At 50.9% G+C, this 21120-nt stretch overlaps 1 protein-coding gene across 1 annotated transcript; it reads left to right on the top strand.

The window, feature by feature from the left end:
- The first annotated feature begins 12327 nt into the window (after window positions 1-12327).
- LOC120670163 (protein HOMOLOG OF MAMMALIAN LYST-INTERACTING PROTEIN 5-like) lies at window positions 12328-16803 on the top strand. Its single transcript, XM_039950230.1, has 7 exons — window positions 12328-12629; window positions 12729-12829; window positions 14247-14356; window positions 14449-14524; window positions 14717-14854; window positions 15478-15549; window positions 15662-16803. The coding sequence occupies exons 1-7, from the start codon at window positions 12536-12538 to the stop codon at window positions 16493-16495; spliced, it is 1425 nt and encodes a 474-aa protein (XP_039806164.1). The 5' UTR covers window positions 12328-12535; the 3' UTR covers window positions 16496-16803.
- Window positions 16804-21120: the final 4317 nt, after the last annotated feature.

Here is a 21120-nt window from a genome sequence, read left to right as displayed (position 1 = left end):
TAATGTCAAGGGGAAGTTAGCACCTCGGTATGTTGGTCCATTCAAGGTGCTAGAGAGGAAAGGCGAAGTTGCTTATCGCCTGGAGTTGCCCACCAGCCTCTCAGGAGTTCACGATGTCTTCCATATATCTCAGCTGAAGAAGTGTCTGCGAGTACCCGAGGAGCAGGTTCCACTGGATGGAGTAGATGTGCAGGAAGATCTGACTTATACTGAGCATCCGGTGAAGATTCTGGAGATATCAGAAAGGGTTACTCGGAACAAGCGCATCAAGATGTGCAGAGTTCAGTGGAGTCACCACAGTGAAGCTGAGGCTACTTGGGAGCGAGAAGATGAGCTGAGTAAGACATATCCAGATCTCTTTGCTAGCCAGCCCATCTAAATCTCGGGGACGAGATTTCTTTAAGGGGGTAGGGTATGTAACACCCTAATTTAAATTTCAGCATTTATTAATAAATTTAATTGGCTTTACTTAATTTTCTAAGGTTTATTATGTTTAGCCTTGCATTTAATTTAATTTTGTTTCACAAGTAATTAAAACTTGTCTAAATTTAAAAATTTGTTGTTGCATTCATGCTGGTGCATTGTTCTTTTTGTTTGAGTGCTAGGTTTGAATTCAAATTGGAATTTGAATTCAATTAGAATTTGAGTGTTTGTTTTAGAAATAGAATTGAAGAGGAAAAGAGAACCCAGCCCAAAACCCAACAACCGGCCTAGCCTTTTCCTCCTCTCCCCCTTCCCCGCACGGCCCAGTTCCACCCTGCACCTGGCCCGTGACCTCGCCTCCTTTCTTTTCCCGGCCCGCCTCCCGCGCTCCCCCGTGCTCGGCCCAGCTTCAGTGCAAACCCAGCAAGCCAGTGCCTCCAGTCCGACCCGCGCCCTCCTTTCACTGACACGGCTGGCCCGCCTGTCAGCCACTCCACCACCTTCCCCAGCACGCGCCGCCGCTCGCCCGCGCCCCCGCTGACAGGGATGGCCCACATGTCGGCGCTCTTCACATGCGCGCGCGTCTTCTTCCTGCAGCATGGGCCCGCACGTCAGCCGACCCCCGCGACACTGACCGGCCGGTCCCGCCCGCCAGGCCCTTCTTCCCCGCTTCTCCGGCCGCGTAGCAATGACCACCCGTGATTCTCGCCGTGACTCCGTCAGGCCCGCACGCCGAGATCCCCGGCATCCCTTCTTTAAACGCCCCCGCGACCCCTGCGCCCTCCTCCCATCCGCAGTGCTGCCTCAAACCCTAGCCGCCACAACCACAGTTCCTCGCCGCATCTTGCCGCCGGAGCAGGACCTCTGCGCCGCCGCGGCCACGCCGAACCACCGAGCCCCGAGCCCTGTAGACCCCCGCACGGATCCACCTCGACTCCAGGAGCATCCCCGAACCTGTCGACCCCAAGCTCGGCCGCGCTTCGCCGGGGATTTCGCCCGGAGCTCAACTCAGGTGAGCCGCTCCGCCGTGAAATTACTTTACCGCCGATGTTTCCCCAGCCGCACTGACCACCTACCTGGCCTCGCAGCGCGACGCAGAGCCCGCCCGTGGAGCCCGGACGCCGGAGCTCCACTGCAACAACCTCTCCCTCAAGCGCCGCCGCGACCTGCCGCCGAATTCTGCCGCCGGCGCCGCTGCGTCACGCCACAGCCCGTTTCCAAGCCTGGTGAGCATCCCCTCGGCCTCTTCTTTCTGTTGCGCTAGACGTCTTCGCGTGTGACGCACCCTAGGTGCCCCAGCCACGCCCGCCGGCGCTTTTCCACCACCGCCGAGCCGCCCATGTCGGCGAGACTCCCTCTGCCAGCCCCGCAGCGCCCCGTTGAGTGCCCCAGTGGATTACGCGTGAGGCGTACTACCTCCCAGGCCAAACCGCTTGCCAAACCGAGCCCTGGAGCGCCAGATGGGCGAACTCCGGCGAGCTCCTAAACCGCGCCGCCGCGGGAAGTGGTCGCCGGCGTGGAGCGCCCCCGCCCCCGCGCGAGAGCCGTCCAGATCCATTCGATCCAAAACCAACGCCCAGGATTAGATCGTCGTTGTGGTTAGATCTGAGCCGCGGGATCGTGATCCAACAGATCAGATCCGCGCGTACCCCTTCGGCCTGGCTCTTTTTCTAAAGAGACCCTCGGCTTTTCACTAATTAACCCGCGCTCCATCCAGTTCAAAAGAAATTCTAACCAGGCCCAGTTTTTAGCGTTTTGGCCCCTGAGCTCTATAGAAATCAAACCCGCCGTCCAGGCCCACTGATTTTGCACGCTAGACCTTAGATTTAATGGTTAATTTCGTTTTAGTCCTCGGTTTTGCCCAGAAACCCCCTGGAACTCCAGTTTTCTTACAAATAGGTCCCTGGAACTTGTTTTTAGCCTAGATTTTGCGTTTTAGCTCCGTTTTAGGCGTTCTTTATGTCCACGCGATCGTTGTAACGCATAGAATAGTTTTAGACTAGTTTAGTGTGCTGTTTTTATGTATTGGTGTACTGTTTCTTAGTTTTTGCTATTGTTTGCATGTATGTTTATGTTGTGCCTTGTTTTTGGCCATGTGTTCGTGAGTAGACGTTGATCCATCCGAGGAGCCCCAGTACCAGTACCTGGAGCAGCCGTCTTCCGACCAGTTTGAGCAGCAGCAGGAGCAGTACGAGGAAGGCAAGTATAACATGAACAACATATCACTTTTAAATATATTTGCATACTGCATTTTAATACTGTATGCCTATAAGGACTTTCCTAGCCACTTTATATCCTTTATATATATATCCTTTGGGTTGCATTCTGGTTAGTTGTGCTAGGTGCCGCGCTATAACGCACTTGGTCCTTTTTAATTAATTTGATTAATGGTATATGGAACTTAATTCTGAGAGTGGCCCTCTGTGTGGCTTGAGTGGCTCACGTCTCGTTAAAATTGGTTTTGTTAGAAACATGGTTTAGGGGGCCAGCACGGTGCTTAGTGCTTGGTTGGCCACTCTCCATAAGGACCGGTTCATAGAGCGACAACCTGGGACAACAGCGCTACCACAAGACTGGAATGGGACGGTCTTGGCTTACTAATTAGGTCTTTTTGATTTGGAGTAGCTTACCTGCGGGGCAAAGGGTGGTAAGCTTCAATGGTCACTGCTCCTCCGGCTGGTCTGTGCTTGGTTTGCGCACCTGTGCTTGTACCCCCGTGAGGTGGGCCCCATCGTCGCCGATCTAACTCTTCGCGGTTACGCCTTACCAACGAGATTCTTTGTAACGGCCTCGTAGTGAGTTTGCTAGTCATCTCACCTAAGGAAGTGTGATGAACAACTAGCGTAGCTCACGACTTGTGGGTAAAGATGTGCAACCTCTGCAGAGTGTAAAACTGGTATACTAGCCGTGCTCACGGTTATGAGCGGTCCAGATCCTCCTTTTGATTAGTGGGGTTATCTTCCTTTGACGAGGCAGGTTTCCCCGGGTGGCTTGGTTTGGTTTTGTTCTCAGTAGTAACATGATTAATTTTGAATAATTATTATGTAACTGGGTTTATGGTAATTTATCAACTTGTAGTAAATAGCTTTAATAAAATTTGCCAAGACTTAAAAGCTAATGCAGTTAGTCAGCCAACCTAGAGCCTCATAGTTTGTGTTACACTTGTTGAGTACAAGTTGTGTACTCACTCTTGCCTCTTCTCTACTTTTTCCTCTTGGGCACTCTTCTGCTGCTCAGTTCCTGACAACGCGAGAGAGTTCGCTCAGCGCTACCAGGACTACGAGGACTTCTAGGTGTTCGTCTCCCAGTCGATGTCCCTGTGGCGCCCTGCTCAGCTTCGCAGAGTTTTATCGTATTTGTACTTCGCTTCTGCTGTATCAGACATTTTGTCATTATTGTAATAAATAACATTCGTATTCGCTTTATTATATCTTTTTACGTGATATGTGCTGTGATATACTGTTCATTTTGTTGTATATACGTGTGACTTGATCCTGGCACGTATATGATTGCTCGGTTTATGTCCTTTTGTAAACCGGGTGTTACAGAGTGGTATCAGAGCCGTATCGACTGTAGGACGAAAGCCTAGATAGAACTGGTCGAGTTTTAGGACTTCTTCTCTCCAATCCTTGCCTGCTGAAACTAGTTTACTATTATACCCCTTGAATTCTATGACTTTTACCTGTCTTGCCTTGGTCTCTCTCTCTAAAGAATAGTTTTCGTAGATTTTGGCCTGAATCAGTCATCTGACCACCATAAGTATCAGCTAGGTGACCCTTTTATAATAATACGATAGCACGTTCTGCGACACGTTGTGTTAGTCAAGTCGTATGTTAAACTGGGCTAAGTCGTGAAAATTGTCTGCTTGTTATTATGCTATATGTTTGATTTGGATTTTTGAATGATTGCATAACTTAGTAGTTTAAATTTGTTTAAAGAAAATCACTCTTATGTTAAAGTTAACTAATTAATAAAATGAACTACATCGTTGGGGGTAAAACCGTCCACTCTATCCTGTCTACTTTATCATGTCTTCGTCTTTCTTGCAGAAAAATATCGTATCCATCTGAATTTATTTCTGCAATATCCTTACTCATGAAATATTTTGTCCAAAATCAGATGGTGAACACCAGGCGTGGTTCTGACCAGCAAGGGCAGAACAACCTGGGGCAGAACAACCATGGTACTGGGATCCCGATGCCTCCGCCTCTGACCCCGGAGCAGTACTTCCAGCTCCAAATGCAGTTGATGGCTACCCTGAACAACACTGTTCAGGCACTTCAGCAGGCTCACACTCAGCCTCCGCCTCCTCCACCGCCGCAGCCTCGCGACAGGCATGCCGAGTTCCTGAGGGGTCACCCGCCGACGTTTTCTCACACATCCGACCCTCTTCAGGCTGACGACTGGCTCCGTGCAGTGGAGCGCCAGCTGGACATCGCCCAGTGCGATGATCGGGAGCTTGTCTTGTACGCAGTAGGATAGCTGGGAGGTGCAGCTTTGGACTGGTGGGAGTCCCACCCAGTTCAGGACCACGAGGCTCTCACCTGGCTCCAGTTCCGGGAGCGGTTCCGCAGTCACAACGTCCCCGCGGGCGTTATGAAGATGAAGCAGAAGGAGTTCCTTGCACTGAAGCAGGTAATCTCAGATATAATCATTCAGCGTTTCCTTTTGAGCTAATACCCCCTTGTTCTATCTTTCTGAATCATGAATTAATCCTTCGCTATATATATATCTGTCTTTTTCACTTCAGGGGACTATGACGGTCACGGAGTATCGTGATCGTTTTCTGCAGCTTGCTCGCTACGCCCCTGCCGATGTTGCGAATGACCGCAAGAAGCAGGAGCACTTCATGGAGGGTCTTGAGGACTACCTCTAGTACGCGCTGCTCAACCTCCGCTTCGACGACTTCAACCATCTGGTTGACAGCGCGCTCAACACTGAGCGCAAGCACTTGGAGATGGAGGACAAGAAGAGGAAGATTGTCCCCGTTGCTTCCGGCAGCAACACCCGTCCTCGCCTCCAGCCGCCTCAGCAGAACCAGCAGCAGCAGTACCGGCCTCCCCAGTAGTACCAGCAGAGGCCGCAGCAGTACCTACCTCGACAGCAGCAGCAGGCAGGTCAGGGCCCGAGGTTACCGGCACCTCCGGCTCGTACTGCTCCACCAGCTCCGCCAGCACCTCAGGCTCCACGGCAGGCAGCTCCTCCTGCCGGACCGCAGGCTCAGGGACCCCCTCGCAACTGCTATCACTGCGGCCAGCTGGGGCACTACGCCAACACTTGCCCCCGGAAGGCGCAGGAGGGACAGCAGGGGCGCCCAGCTCAGCCCAGGGCGCCACTTCAGGGCAGAGTGAACCACGTGACGGCCGAGTCAGCGGCCGAGGCTCCCAACGTAGTTATTGGTACATTCATGGTTAATTTATATCCAGCTACAGTGCTTTTCGATACTGGTGCTACGCATTCCATCATTACACAATCTTTTGTCGAGCATCATGGTATTCGTACTAGCACATTAAAGAGGTACCTGTTAGTATCTTCACCGGGAGGACAGTTGAGATCTCATACCTTCTGCCCCAGAGTTAGTGTATCCTTGAGGGGAGTAGAGTTCAGTACATATCTGATGGTGCTAGACACCAAGAGCATCGATGTCATTCTAGGGATGGAGACTCTTGCTAAGTGGGGAGTCCGGATAGATTGTGCTCAGAGGACAGTTTATTGTCGGCTTCCAGTGGTCAAGAGGTTACTATCAGTGCAGTGGAACCTTCTGGATTTCTTCATCAGATGGAGGCTAGACCCACGGACGGTATTCGTGTGGTGTCTGAATTCCCGGATGTCTTTCCGGATGATTTGCCAGGTATGCCGCCTGAACGCGACATCGAGTTTTCTATTGATCTCTTGCCTGGCACTACTCCTATTGCAAAGCGGCCCTACTGCATGGCACCAATAGAGCATGAAGAAGTTAAGAAGACTATTGATGAGTTGCTAGCCAAGGGCTATATCCGTCGCAGCTTCTCTCCTTGGACTTGTCGTCGAAGATGGCACCAACAGCCTCCTCGCCAGCGGCGTAGTTGGTTGCGGCGTTGAACAACTCATTGGTGTTGACGGGTCGGCTTCTCGCAAGCTCGTGCACCAGGTTCCTGCACGTCATACCCTCGAGGAAAGCGTTGATGACCTCGACGTGGGTGATGCTGGGGAGCTCGGTGCATTGCTTGGAGAAGCGTCGCACGTAGTCACACAGGGACTCGCGGGGCTTCTGGCGACACCCTTTGAGGTCCCAGGAGTTCCCAGGGTGTACGTACGTGCCCTGGAAATTGCCCACGAAGATCTGGACCAAGTCGGCCCAGTTGTGGATCTGATCCGCAGGCAGATGCTCGAGCCACGTTCGTGTGGCGTCAGCAAGGTGAAGAGGAAGGTTGCGGATGATGACCGCGTCCTCCGTCGCGCCTCCTAGCTGGCACGCTAGGCGGTAGTCGTTGAGCCAGACTGCAGGAGCAGTCTCGCCCGAGTACTTGATGAGGGTGTTGGGTTGTCGAAAGCGCGGGGGAAAAGGTGCAGTTCGGATCTCCCGGCTGAACACCCGGGTGCCCGGAGGCTCCGGTGACTCACCCCTGTCGTGATCGGGATCGAAGCGTCCACCCCGTCGAGGGGTGTACCTCCTGCCGTCGATGATGTAGCGAGCGTCGCCGTCGCCGGCATGCCCGCGCATGTCACGGATTCGCTCCCTTACGGGAACTCTCCCGATGCGCTCGTGCACCGAGGGTGCCTTTGCACCGGGCACTACGACTGCCTTGCCCTTCCCTGCTGGTGGTGTGTGCACAGAAACCTCGCGGTCCTGGTGCGCAATCCCACCAGGCTGCTCCGGGGCTTTCAAGCGCATACGAGACGCAGAACTCTCGGCCTGCTGCACGGCAGCTTGCTCGATGAGCTCCTGTGCCTCGCGGCGCAGGTTGCGGCCCGAAGGCGTCGATGGCTTGGGCATAGCTTGGAGTAGATAGGCCGCAGCGACGAGTTTTTCGCCGGCCGTTTTCAGTTCCGGAGGTTTATCGACGTTGTCGTCGGCTAGGATCCGCTCCCGAGCGACGCGTCCTGCTGCCTGGGCATGTGCACCACGCACGGTATGTTGCTGCTCGAGTGCGGTGCGCAGCTCCTGAGTTTGCTGACGCTGCTCGTCAAGCTTGGCCTGAAGCTCCTTGAGCTGCGCCAGCTGAGGTTGCCGCGCCGCCGAGCTTAACGAAGAAGAAGGGGCTGCAGGCTGCACCACCGGTTGGTTCGCCTGCGCGTCTGCCCCGCCATTCCCGTCGTCACCCGGGGCATTGTCGTCTTTCCCGTCCCCGAGCTGGACCATGAAGCACTCCCGGGCAGGATCGTAATCCCCCTCGCTGGAGTCTTCGGAGCAGGTGAGGCAGTAAGCCGTCGCCAGCTGGAACGAGCAGAGAGCGTCGGGGTCGCGGACCCCGGAGTAGTCCTCGGCCTCCTCGGCCGTGAAGTTGTCCATGAAGAAGTTGATGTCGTCGGCGATTGAGCTTGCCGTCTCGGGGTAGGATTCGTCAGGAGACGACGCGATGAGGCCGCGGATCGACAGGAGATGATGACCCGGCAGGTCCTCATACTTGGTGAAGTTAAAGCTGGCTGATGACACGTGGGTGGCAGCGTTGCGCATCCCGAAGGGGAAGGGCGACGGCGAGGTCGAGCCCCCCCTGGGAGACACTGGTGCTGCAGCAGGTGACGGTGCCGGCGCAGATGATGCCGAGGCACGTGATGACGAAGCGGTGGCCCCGTTGGCCGTGATGCTGAGTAGCGACATGCCAGCCTCAACCCACGTGGGGGTGCTGTGGCGTGCCGCACGACGCCGCTCCGCGCATGCTTGTTGCGAACGCTGACCCGAGCACCTGTTGCGCCGGGCTGGTGAAGTAGAAGTGACGGGGTTGCGTCCGGGCGAGAGGAGCTGCATGAGGTAACTGTTGCCGGTTGCTCTGAACTCGAGACTCCCGAACCGGATCATGTGTCCCGCTGGGAGCGGATCCGAAACACCCATAGGGTATGGGTTGGATCTGCCCGCCATCCCTGGAAATCAAATGGGAACGAGAGAGAAAATGTCACGCAGCGACCCCCTACCTGGCGCGCCAACTGTCGGTGTCCCGACCCGGGGGTCCGGATCCCAACTAGTAAATGCCGCGTGTTTCATCGTCCCAGATGATGATGCAAAGAGACAACACAGTAACGCACGGTTTATCCTGGTTCCGGCCGCGGGACCGTACGTCCAGCAAAGGGGGTGTGCGAGGGCACTGTATTATCTTGCACCCGGAGTGCTTGTAGTAGGGGGTACAAGCGAGGCGAGAGAGGGAGGGAAGCTCCCAGGTCTCTGCTAGAAGAGGAGTCGGGTATGGCGATGATCGTGAATGTAGGTGACCGCAGTGTCTGAGGCCCAGAAGCGTCTGAGCGTCCTCAGAGCGAGAGAACGAGAGAGAGAGAGGACGAGAGAGAGGAAGCCCGCCTTCTCCTTTTATAGTCACAAGGAGGGGCGGCGCACATGAGTGGGGGCGTGGAAGTCATCGTTTTCCCCCGAATCGCGGTGTACAGTGGCCGAATACTGTATGAAGTACACTGTGGAGCATGGCGTCAGGCGCGACAGTCGTCCTGGATATCGTCCTTGGTCTTGCGGAGATCGCGCCGGCGTTCTGCCAGCCCCTGCAAGTGGCGTGACGGCGTTTCGCGGGCCTCGCAGGTCAAAGTCTTGCGTGCACCAGCGGTGGCGGGGCACGCGGCAGTCCCGGACCCCCCGGTCGGAGTACTGGCGTGCACATTAGGAGGTCCGGGATGCACGTGGAAGTCCCGGACCCCTCGAGGGGGGGTCCGGGGCTCCGGCTGTGGTTGATGGGCATCCCTCTTCGAGGGGGTCCGTGGCGACACCGGACCTCCTCCCCAGCGGAAGGTGGGCCCGGGGCCATACGTATGATGAGGTAGGATCCGGACGGCCGGAGTTGGCAGAATAGTGACGGGAATAGTGCCGAGCCTATCTTGTCCCGCGTCGCAGGTTCCACACTGCCGCCACAGCGTCCGGGATGGCGGAGCAGTGACCGGAGGTGATGGATGGGACTCCTGTTACAGCTACTGTGGGAATGGCGGCCTGACGCCGCCTGTCCTGAGCATTGTGGAAGAGTGATGGGCATTCAATGCCTCCGTACGACGAGCGGTTGGGCGGCGGGGCCGTTCGTCCCCTGTGCCGAGGGGTGGCCTCGAGCGAGGCGGAGATGACTTACCCGCTCGAGGGTAGATTCGCTACCCTCGAGCGAGGCGGAGATGCGTTGCGTGGTCGAGGGTCCCGAGGGAAGCCCTCGAGCGAGGCGGAGATGAGTGACCCGATCGAGGGTAGATCTGCTACCCTCGAGCGAGGTGGAGATTGTCTGGCGGGCCTGAGAGGGGTGCGAATGGTCCACATGCTGGGCTTTTTTGAGTCATTTCCTTTATTCCAGATTTGGAAGGAGGCCGTGGGTCTTCGTGGGCCCAGTTGCCTTAACATGTGTTTGCGTTTTGAAGCGGTCTGAGTTCCCCAATTATGATGTCCCTAATTATGGTACCCGACATAGAGCGGAAGGTGCGAGTGCTCCGCGGCCACGCCGGCATGGAGTGGACATCAAGGAGGCCATGAAATGGCGGCTCGTCTCAAGCGTGCTCTTCTCGAACGACGGCGGCGCTGCAATACAAGTCACGCAGGGTCTAAGATTTGTTCGTGGAGGAGTTTATTGCTTTTATCGCAAGGCCTAAGTGTCTAACCTGTCAGAATGGCATTGCTGGTTGACCGATCACCTGGGAAATATTTTCTGGATTCTCGACGGCATCATCAACCGGAGGCCGGTCGAGTCATTCTCCTCCTTTGTGAATTGGATTAATTGGATGGATAATTATGTATGTGTAGTTGGATTGGACAGGATTAGATGGTGAGAACTATCTACAAGGATTGGATTGGATGTTAAACCCAACTTCGATTGGATATTAATGGATATCATTAGTTGGATTTTGGATGATGGTCCATTCCCAGGAGTCAGCAGTGAGTCCGTGCCCACCCTCGCTCGCAGGCCGCCGACGCCAAACACAACGATTGTGACGCCCCACCAAACAGAGCTTGACGGGCCGGCCTAAACTGAAGCGGCCCACCAAATCGGGGGCGCCCAGCCATAATCTAATATCCTTATTTTCCCATTTTTAGTTTTACAAACCTACTCCTACTAGCCATCGATCCCCCCCCCCCCTGGAAAAATCAACTGTAAGACATCGATTGATTTTTAAAAGTCCCCCAAATACTTTGCGCTTCAAATGTGATGCTCTGGATGTATTTGAAAATTTAAATCTCAAAGTGTGATCTTAAAAGACCGAGCCAAGTCAAATCTTCATCTTATATTTTATTCTTTCCGTTCAAAGTTAAAGCCGGTTTGGTTTTTTAAATACATACTTCACACTATAATTAAGGAAAAGGAACATACAACGGAGAAAGTAAAATTTCATGTTAGAAATAGAACAATTGACTTATGCACAATGCATATGTTTTTTTTCCTTCTACAACATGGTTTGTATAAACACAACAAAGTAATTGTAGATGCCATAGTTTACTACGGGCCTCTTTACTTCTGAACTCTAGCGCAAAACTCGCAACTGCAGTCACAGCTATAGGTACACAAATTTCTTTCTCTGTTCGGCTGGCTGTGGCTGGTAGCTGGTGTTTATTTATTGTAAGATAAAAGTACTGCTGGTCGGCTGCTAGCTGGTGGGTGATGTTGATTTGGTGTGATAGGAAAACAATGCTAGCTGGCTGACTGACAAACCAGCTGAACAGAGCAAATATTAATTCAAACTTACATTGGAGCTGTCTAATGACAGTCTTATATAGTGACACGCTAACTTTAGACAACTTAATAGACAACAACTACAGTAGTGTGCTGAAAAAATAAATATTATGAATAGTATTATAATAACAACTCATACATGATGATAGGTAGTTTTATAGTTCTTAAATTTAGTTGTTAAGGGGAGCTCCAGTGTTGCAAATACACAAATCGTGGCACAAACAAAACGAACATAGCCCATTGTAAGCATCCAACCCGAACCATGATGTCATTCACCAAAATCAAACTATGTTTTCAGTTTGAACCGTGCCGATTAAAAAATTGAGTTGCACATCTAGATCAGTTCACACAGCCACAAATGGAGAGAGAATTTTATCCTTTTGCCTATTTTATTATTTGTCCAGCACTCGAGTTCGCGCATCGAACTTAGAACTACAACCATCAAATTGAACTTATGTTCGGATTCCATGAATAGTACAAGTCGAACCGGCACTCTGGAGCTGCCTATGATAGTTGTTTCACAAAGTAACTACTATTTCCTCTTTTTTCTACATCATCAGAAATTTTACGAGAAATTACATAAGACAACATACGGAACCGCAATCATATATGTAGCAATACATCCGCCGCTACAAAAATGTTAAAATGATCATGGGATTGGCGTAAAGAATTCCTCAAATATTCACTGCGTTCGGCAAGCTGGAGTTGGAGGCTGGAGCTGGAATGGTGTGAGAGAAAAATACTGTAGCGCTGGCTGGAGCTGGAGTTGGTGGCTGGAGTGGTACAAGAGAAAAATACTGTAGCGCCGGAGGTGAGATGACCAGCCGAACGCAGTGATAAGATCCGGACGCCAAGTGGCAATGACGTGTACATGCAATTGGGGCACCGCGGTTCAAACGCTGCGGAACAAATAAACAAACAGTGGGGGCGGTTCTATTTTAGCGCCGTCTTGCGCGGACCGTTCATCGTGGGATCGGACGGCCGAGAGCTGTTGCAAAAGCACAACAGCCTTGGGTAACCTCCGAGGAAAATTGCCCCCCCCCCCCCCCCCCCCCCCCCCCGAACGGAAACTTCTCCGCTCCCCTCCGTTTCCTTCCCGACGAAGCAGCAGCAGCTGCCCTGCAACGACTCCTCACCCAAATCAAACCGAAACCAATCCGCCGCCTCCCAATCCCCAGCTCCCGCCGCCCGGCGCCACCGCCGCGGCCTCCATCCCCGGCGATCGGCGCCTCGGCATCCGGTCCGGCAGCCGCGCTTCGGCACCTCCCGCCTCGATGGGGAGCGACGCGGAGCCCGCCAAGGGGCTGCTGCCCTACCTGCAGCGCGCCGACGAGCTGCAGAAGCACGAGCCCCTCGTCTCCTACTACTGTGAGAGCTCGCTCCTCCCTCCCCTCCGGGGTTCCTTCGGAATCGCAGCCGATTGGGTAGGGTTTTGACTCGATTCGGATTCGTTGCGGGTTTGGGCAGGTCGGCTCTACGCGATGGAGAAGGGGCTGAGGATCCCGCAGAAGGAGCGCACCAAGACCACCAACTCCATCCTTATCTCCCTCATGAACCAGCTCGAGAAGGTATGTGCGTAAATCTGGCTCTCCTTTTCTGTTGTTCAGTTGGACTAAGGAGTTGTAGTGGTTAATTTTTCGTTTTAGATCTATTAATTAATACGCTTGTGGCAGCAGCCAGAAAAGTATTATTTGGATGATTTGTGCTGTAAAATGTCTCTTAACTTTCTAGATTCTGTTTGAATTGCTGAACCAAAACAATATATGTATCAAGGGTGCTACTTGAGTGGGAGTTTATTCTCGATGACTTCTAGTGTTCAGGTGATAGGGCCTATCGCAGAATTGCTGAGCTTCACTTGGTAGCATGCTGTGTAACAATTTGTGGAGAAGCCACTACTCACCATTGTGTTAACATGACATAGTGCAAGCATGGACTAACTAGCACACATGTGGTGCAAATTCGTTTAGAAAGCCGGAAGTAGTATTTTTTGTTACAAACACTCGTGATGCTAGACAAAAATTTTAAACCACAAATGCCCTTCAATATATATTTTATGGGATCATATTTTACGCCAACACTAGATCCAAATGATCTCTTATGGTTTGGAGATTTGTACGTATCTTGTTTTATTGTTTTTCTTTTTAAGTTTGTTTAGTTTGTGAGAAGAAACTGCTATGTCCCGTTTTGACAACTGCTTGCAAGAAGGATATGGATACAAACCAATTTGACTATATGGCTTCACTTAGCATTTGATGAATAGAGAAATCTATGTAGTCTCGTAATAACATCTGAGTTCTAGCAAACAGATGGTGTGAAGTTGGACAGATTATCATATCCCATGTTTCTTTCATGTTCCCGATAATACCTTGAGGAAATATTGTCGACCAATTTAGATAGCTTTTTCTGTTGTGATGAGGGAAACACTAACTTCAATGTCGCATTGGCGTGCATACGGCCAGTATATTTGTAATTCTAAAGTAGGTTTTGGTTGTTTGTAATTATGTTTTTGTGTCCACAAAATGTTTATGCCTAGACGATAGTTGACCTTGGAATTTGCGTTCTTTGTTATAAACAGTGAATTCAGCAGTTGCCCCAACCTTTAGTAGGTCTTGTTGTGAAACAAAGGTATCTGTGAAAAGAATAACTTTTCTTGCATATATATTATATAATGTAGGATTAATACTATATTGACAATATGTATGCATGGAAAAATATTTTAACTATAAAATTTTACCTACCCATGCACCAAATAACATAAATGGCCCTTTGTCTCTGATAAGGTTTCTGTTCTATAAGTGATGGCCTTAATTACATATGCTGAGCTTTTAGACTAAAATCACTTATATTGATTTAATTGTCTGTCTTCTGTATCCTCTCCATAAAACACATCTTTCTGAGTTTATATAACTGCAGAACTATTTCATTTACACCGTAGGTAAGTTCTCTGAATTATTTTCCACTCCAAAATATGTTCTTATCCTCCAGGACAAGAAAACCTTGACTTTGGGACCAGACGACCACCTTCATGTGGAGGGATTTGCATTAAATGTCTTCGCTAAAGCAGATAAACAGGACCGTGCTGGACGAGCTGACATGTATCAAACTTCCCAAAATTCTCATTCTGCTTCTGTCGTTATGGTATTATGTTTGCAAAATCTCACTAATGCATGCCAAATTAATTTTGCAGAAACACTGCTAAAACCTTCTATGCCGCGAGCATCTTCTTCGAGATTCTTAACCAGTTTGGCGAGCTTCAACCTGATGTAAGCTTATTATGTTACTGCCTATAACATTTACCACTTGATCACTATATAATTTTGGTGTAGCTATTTAGTGGCTGTTAGTTTATGTTCTATAAATTAGTATATAAACTTTTTTACCTATGCCGAAGGTTCAACAAATATATCTGTATGCATCCATGTTTTATTTTACATTTTATATTGTGCCTTGAGTAGATTGAGCAGAAGCAGAAATATGCTATCTGGAAGGCTGCTGAAATAAGGAAAGCTATCAAAGAAGGACGGAAGCCTGAACCTGGTCCTCCTGGTGGGGATAAAGATGAAGCACCTGTCAGTACCACCACAATTTCAGAGGTAATTATCCTGACTCACAACTCCCAAGCAGTAGTTTCATAATGACCTTTCCATGTTTCTCAATCTTATTAGTGTGAAATTGCCTTTTTTTTTTCTATCATAGGAGTTCAATTTTCTTCCATGGTGCTAACACCAATACTAGTCTCCTTGTTGAAAGTTTCTAAATTTAGCATGTTAGATTACGTCTATTAATCAGTCCCTCACCAGTGTTCTTAAGGTGTTGCCTAGGCGACAAGGTGTACCCAAGGTGCCAAAGGATGCCTTACCGTCTTAAGAACCATTCCGATGTTAATTATCCATCTGACGCACTCATTTCCAAAAATATATTTAGCCAAAATTCTGAATTGTTGCAACTGTAGATTCTGGAGAGTTCTTTTACTTCTATGTTTCCAGTTTCAAATTAAATCACGGCAGGAAGAATCTTTTTCTTTGTTTATAAAACTTAAGTTATGACTTACAGTCAGTCAGGATTTCTCTAACCTTTCTTTAACACTTTAACATGTTCTTTAGTTATGCTTAAAAATACCTTGAACTTGACAGTAGACACCAGTTATGCTTCTGTATTTTGTGCAGGTTTGGAACTCATGTTCTCAGCCATTTGCATTGTTTGTTCCCATTATCAGGTTATGGGGCGAAACCAGTCCTTCAACATTATGCAGCATGAGACTGAAGCACCATCTCCACCTGTAGACAAGGTTATTTCCAACCTTTTCTTTAGTAATTGCAACTCACATTATCTTTTACATGGCTAGATGGTTTAAACAAAGTATAGCTCCAATTATCTTGATTTATCTTTTTTGTGTACAGGAATTTAGTAGGCGGGATAGCTTTTCCACTGTGCAGCCAGGAAATATTGCGCATCGACAAAGTACAGAGTTCAGTGATCATCCCTCTACCCAGTCACCCTACTCACCCCCACCACCCTCACAATCCCAGCATCCTTCTCCGTCTCAATCTTACTCCTCTCCCTCATACCAAGCAACAGAGTACCCTTCTGATTTCCACAAGCCACCCCCCAATCATTCATCTCCCCACTACACGAGCCCAGACTACCCTACCAATGAGGTCCACAAACCATCAAATTTTTCCCCACCCCCTTACACCAGGACAGACTATCCTTCCAGTGATGGCTACAATCCTCATAGCAATGATAAACCAGATGTTTCGGCTTATGCTCAGACATACCAACCCCCACCCTACACAATTGAACCTCAGCACACCTCGCAAAACTACTACTCCACTGAAGCTCCAGCTGCCCCATACAACTACCCTAATTTTCAGTCATATCCAAGTTTCCATGACAGCACGTCGCCTTCTGTCCCGACACATCAATCTTCATTCTATCCTGCAAGTGACGGTCCTGCAGCTACATCACAGACTCCCGCATCAAATCCCTCCGCTCCCACACATTACCACTCTACCGCTGACTCTGCACCCCAAGTTACTCCTCCAGCTGCGCCGCTAGCTAGTCAATATAAGTATGATAGCAGTTACCAGCCAGCAGTTGAGAAGATTGCTGAGGCGCACAAGTCTGCAAGATTTGCAGTCGGCGCTCTTGCATTTGATGACGTGTCTGTTGCCGTGGATCACCTTAAACGTGCGCTGGATCTTCTGACAAACCCTTCTGCTGAAACTCATTAGCTCTTTTGGCGTTGCTGTGCACTTCTCAGAAGCATCTTCTGTACATATACAAGATTGGTATACCACCACATGGAGATGTTTGCAAGGCTGCATACATACAGGATACACAAGTTGCCACACAAATCTAGGGGATAATAACAGAGCCGTTCGGTGTGGGCTTTTGAAGCAATGACGCTGTTGTCAGGAAATCTTGTAAAATTGAATTATTTATTATCGGAGTTTTGTGATAAGGTTTTGTAACCCATTGTGTCCACTGCCCAGTTACATATTCTTGAGGTTTTCTATGGTATTTTTGGGTATGGATGGTTGATGCTGTGCGTGTATCTAAATCTGACAATGGGCAGGCATCCGCACCAAACCAAACGTGAATGTGCTCATTAATTAACCCACTCCGGTCCCCTCGTTCATTTATAGAAGCCAAACCAGTAACTTTCGTCGCCCCGAACCAAACCAAACAAAAGATCTGCAGGCTCAACTCATTAAAATCCATTTCCCAACCCACCAGCCCATCCGGTTTGACCTGAACAGTTAGAGTTGGGATGGCTAGCTAATCTTCAAGCCTTTTGCCGCCTGGTCTCAACCACACCGCCCCCATGGCCAGCGGGAGGAAGCGGGAGTGGCTGCGGAAGAAGATGAGGGTGGCGGCCCCTACCGGGGGGGTGGGCGGGCGGGCAGCAGCAGTCGCCGTCGCCGTCGCCGCGGTGGACGCTGCACGTCCAGGCGCTGTCTGCCGCGCTGCGCCGGCGGAGGCTCGGGGCTGGCGGCCTCCCGCGCGTCGACTTCCTCCAGATCCTGTACGAGAACGTCATCTGCTACCTGCTGTGGGTGATCGAGTCCGTCATCGTCCTCGCCAAGCTCTGCTTCTTCTTCCTGCGCTTCAGCTTCCGCTTGTGACAAGCCTGGACGGCTGGATCAAGATCTGGCCTGCGCTTCGGCATCTTCCTGCAGGACTCCTTCAGCTCGTGGAGGACGGCGACGCCGCCGGGGCGCAGGGTCCGCTCGATCTCGGCGGCGAAGCGGTCCTGGTAGAGCGCGTGGTCGAAGATGTTGGAGAACTCGAAGTCGAAGGTGGCGTCGGGGAAGGGCTGGGCGTGGAAGTCCCCCCGGACGACGAGCGGCGGGGCCGGGGCGAGGTCGATGCCGACGGCGCCGGCGACCCCGACCTGGCGATGGAGATCCTCTGCTGCTGCTGCTGCGGCGGCGCGGCCCCCCTGTGGCGGCGGCCCGGGCTCCTGCAGCACCGGCGACCCGGCCCCCTGCGACGGCGGCGGCGGCCCGGCACGTCCCTGCGGTGGTGGCGCCGACGGCGGCTCGGCGCCTTGGAGCAGCGGCGGCGCGGGTGGGATTTGGTCGATGAATTTGCGAGGAAGCAGCCTGAATCGTGGCTTTGGGACTCTAGTTGGAACCGTAGGTTCAGCCCATTAGCAAACCGAAACAAGCCGGCCGAAACCAAATCAAACTGAACTACTTCAAGTAATAGATCGAACCGAACTAGCCCACCAGCTTGCTCAGCCTGTTTTCACCCAAATTGAATTGGCCCAATAAGAAAACTAAACCATACAAACTGCACTACAGGAGACAGGAACTTTGCCGTGTGTCTGTTGTACATGGCAAAGCCTATTGCAACACACGGCAAAGGCCACACGGCAAACAGCCATCGGCAAAGTCAATCTTTGCCGTGTGTTTTTTGTCGGGCACACGGCAAAGAGTTCGCCGTGTGCACATCTGACCCACGGCAAAAAAATTTGAAAAATATAAAAAAAAATCGTGCCCTGCCGCCGAGGCTCACCATGTCGGGCCCCACCACACATGCCTGGGCCCACCATGCGCGGGCCACAGACCTAGCGCCGGCCTTTGCGTACGGCCGGAGGTGTGGCCAACGCCGCCGCTGGGGAGCGGGCCCGAGGTGGCCGGCGGCGTGGAGAGGGGCGGCACACGCCGACTACCACGCGCGCGCATGCTTGGGGAGCGCCGGCCGTCGCCGGAGCCGAGCTTGCGCCCCGTCGTCGTTTCCCCATCCGGCCCGCCACCGCCGATGCCAGCTGAGCTCGTGCACTCATGCCGGGGGCGCGCCGGCCACCGCTGTAGGGAGGGCCCTCGCCGTTCGTAGCCAAGCCCGCCACCCTGCGCCTCGGTCACCGCTTCCCGCCGGCCAATTGCACCCGACGCCGCCCGCCGACGACTCCAGACCACGCGCCGCCTTGAAGAGAGAAGAGAGGTGCGTGAGAGAGAGGGGAGAAGAAGGATAGCTGTTTGGCCTTATCCGCGCGCGAGAGAGAAGGACAGAGTGCGAGCGCAGACGATGGGGCCTCACCGGCGGCGGCGGCGGCGTGAGCGCCGGTGAGGCTGTCGGCGTCGCGAACGCGGCGGTGTGGCGACCCCACGGGCGAGGGCGGCGGCGTCGTGAGCGCCGGCGAGGCCGTCAGGGCGGGGCTGGCGGCGTGGCGAGTGCGGGCGTGGCCGGCGGTGTGGGCGGGGGCATGGGCGAACGTAGGTGCGAGCGTGGCCGGCGGCGTGTGGCCAACAGATGCGTGGGCGAGCGCAGGTGCGAGGTAGGAGATGGCTGCGTGTGTGGCGTGTGTGAGGCAGAAGGGGATAAGGGGCTGGAACTTTGCCGTGTGCCCCGATCCGGCCCACGGCAAAGACACCAGCTTTGCCGTGTGCCCTGCGATCTAGCCCACGGCAAAGGCAGCCGTTTGCCATGTGCCCTAGGAGGTGGCACACGGCAAAGAGTTTTTTTTTGAATATTGACCACTATTTCATGTATCCTTGACTTCGTGAACTTCTTAACCTTGGCAAAGTGAATAAAGAATTCTTGCTTCATGATCACATGCAGAATAATGTATTATTTCTTGTGTCTTAAATCCAATTTATATCAACTAAATTGTTTGCATATCGTGTTTAACTAAATTTATTATTTAATTGCAAAAAAATTAAAATTATCAAACATAACCAAAAAGTAACCAAACTTTGACATGAAAGATTATAAGATGTTTATTGCATGTACAAAAAGTCTTGAAGTCAACACCCAATTCGACTATCGCTTTGATTTCAAATCTCAACGACTCCTTCTCAACTCTATAGATATTCTCTGGAGATGCTTCGATTTATAAGGAGTACAGGTGAAAACTTGTGCAAAACCTTTTCAAATTTTTACCATAGCCTCCTCATATGAAATCATGATATCATGACAAATCTTATATTTTTCAGACTATGTTTGCTTTTTATAGAATTTTAAAACTATTGGGCCACATGTTCGAGGGCATGGTTCATGAGCAAGAACTTCAAATTTTCCCTCCATTTTTCGGATATGGTCTCACATGGGACTTCATGATGTGAATATCATTTTTTTGCTTCATTATTACTCTATGTAAAATTATTGCAGTCAAATTTGACTTATTCTCTAAAATTCGTTTTCATGAAATAAAAAAGTTAAATATAGCAAAAGGACCGGAAAAAAAAAACCAAAATCTAATTTAGAGTCCCATGTACAATATGAAGATATCCACGAAAGTTGCAAGGGTAGAATGAACTTTTTTTGAACACTTTTGCCGTGTGCTTGAGACAAGACACACGGCAAAGCTAAATAACACACGGCAAAATTTTAGGGCAGGGGCACGGACATCCTGGTGAGGCTCTTTGCCGTGTGTTAGAAATTTGACACACGGCAAATGAAGAATTTTGCCGTGTGTTTTGTTAGCGTGCGCACGGCAAATAGGCACGTTTGCCGTGTGTAAAGTGTTTGCCGTGTGTCTGCTTCTTAGGCACACGGCAAAGGTTTTTTTTGCTGTGTGTTGTTTACTTTGCCGTGTGTTCTATTGGTGGCACACGGCAAAGGCTCTTTTTTTCGTGTGCCCGATTTCTGACTCACGGCAAAGGGCAGGGCACACGGCAAACGTGCTGTTTCCGTAGTGCTGGTTCCACCCAAACCATTGTCAGGTTTACGTGTATCCCTCTATGGTTTGGTTTGCCATGCGGTCGTCACCATGCTGTATCTATTTGAAAACGTTACTGGAGGTCTTAATTGGATTGCTCTGTTCCTAGTTTCAAAGAAAAACCTTGTGGGTTTAGCTATTCATGTGCATTTGCAATGATTCGATGTGACTCATAGAGTTAGTATATGTATGAGTACGCACGATTTGGTTTATGGTCGGGTTCAAATTTTGAACCGACTAGACGGCTTCCTTGCACGACAAGAAGCTAATCAACTAAGTATCTCAGCTCCATGGTTGATGTCATAATGTCATGACAGACGACGTTCTTGTTGGGCCGAGCCCCAGCACGTCAGATTTTTTTCAAAAAAAAAAAAGCTTTAGGTCAGATAACTTCTGTTTCCGTGTAAAGTTTGTTGGTTTGGTCCCTTTCAATCGAAGTGGAGTTATGGAGAAGATTGGAAACGTTGGCAGCCACTTCAATGAGCTGTAGGATCTCAACGGACGACGGAGATGCAATGACCGCAGAATACAGTTAAGAAGCATGACGTGAAGAGGATCCGATTCGTTTAGCCCTCGGGGTTAGAAATAGGAAGTGGCCGGCCAAATTTCATCAGCCCAACATCTTGTACATCCAATTTGATTCGGTGCTATACATGACAACAGGTGAATGCAGGCGGCCACAGGTAAGGG

Source organism: Panicum virgatum, chromosome 4N (assembly GCF_016808335.1).
Source record: "Panicum virgatum strain AP13 chromosome 4N, P.virgatum_v5, whole genome shotgun sequence".
Taxonomy (NCBI): domain Eukaryota; kingdom Viridiplantae; phylum Streptophyta; class Magnoliopsida; order Poales; family Poaceae; genus Panicum; species Panicum virgatum.
The sequence above is the reverse complement of the archived record's forward strand: the minus strand, read 5'-3'. Positions and strand labels throughout refer to the sequence as shown.

Excerpts from the sequence above, each read along its gene's own strand:
- LOC120670163 (XM_039950230.1), top strand. The coding sequence starts at position 12,536 with ATGGGGAGCGACGCGGAGCCCGCCAAGGGGCTGCTGCCCTACCTGCAG. Across the intron at positions 12,830-14,246 it reads TCATGAACCAGCTCGAGAAG|GACAAGAAAACCTTGACTTT; the intron begins GTATGTGCGTAA and ends CTTATCCTCCAG. Across the intron at positions 14,357-14,448 it reads CGTGCTGGACGAGCTGACAT|AAACACTGCTAAAACCTTCT; the intron begins GTATCAAACTTC and ends TTAATTTTGCAG.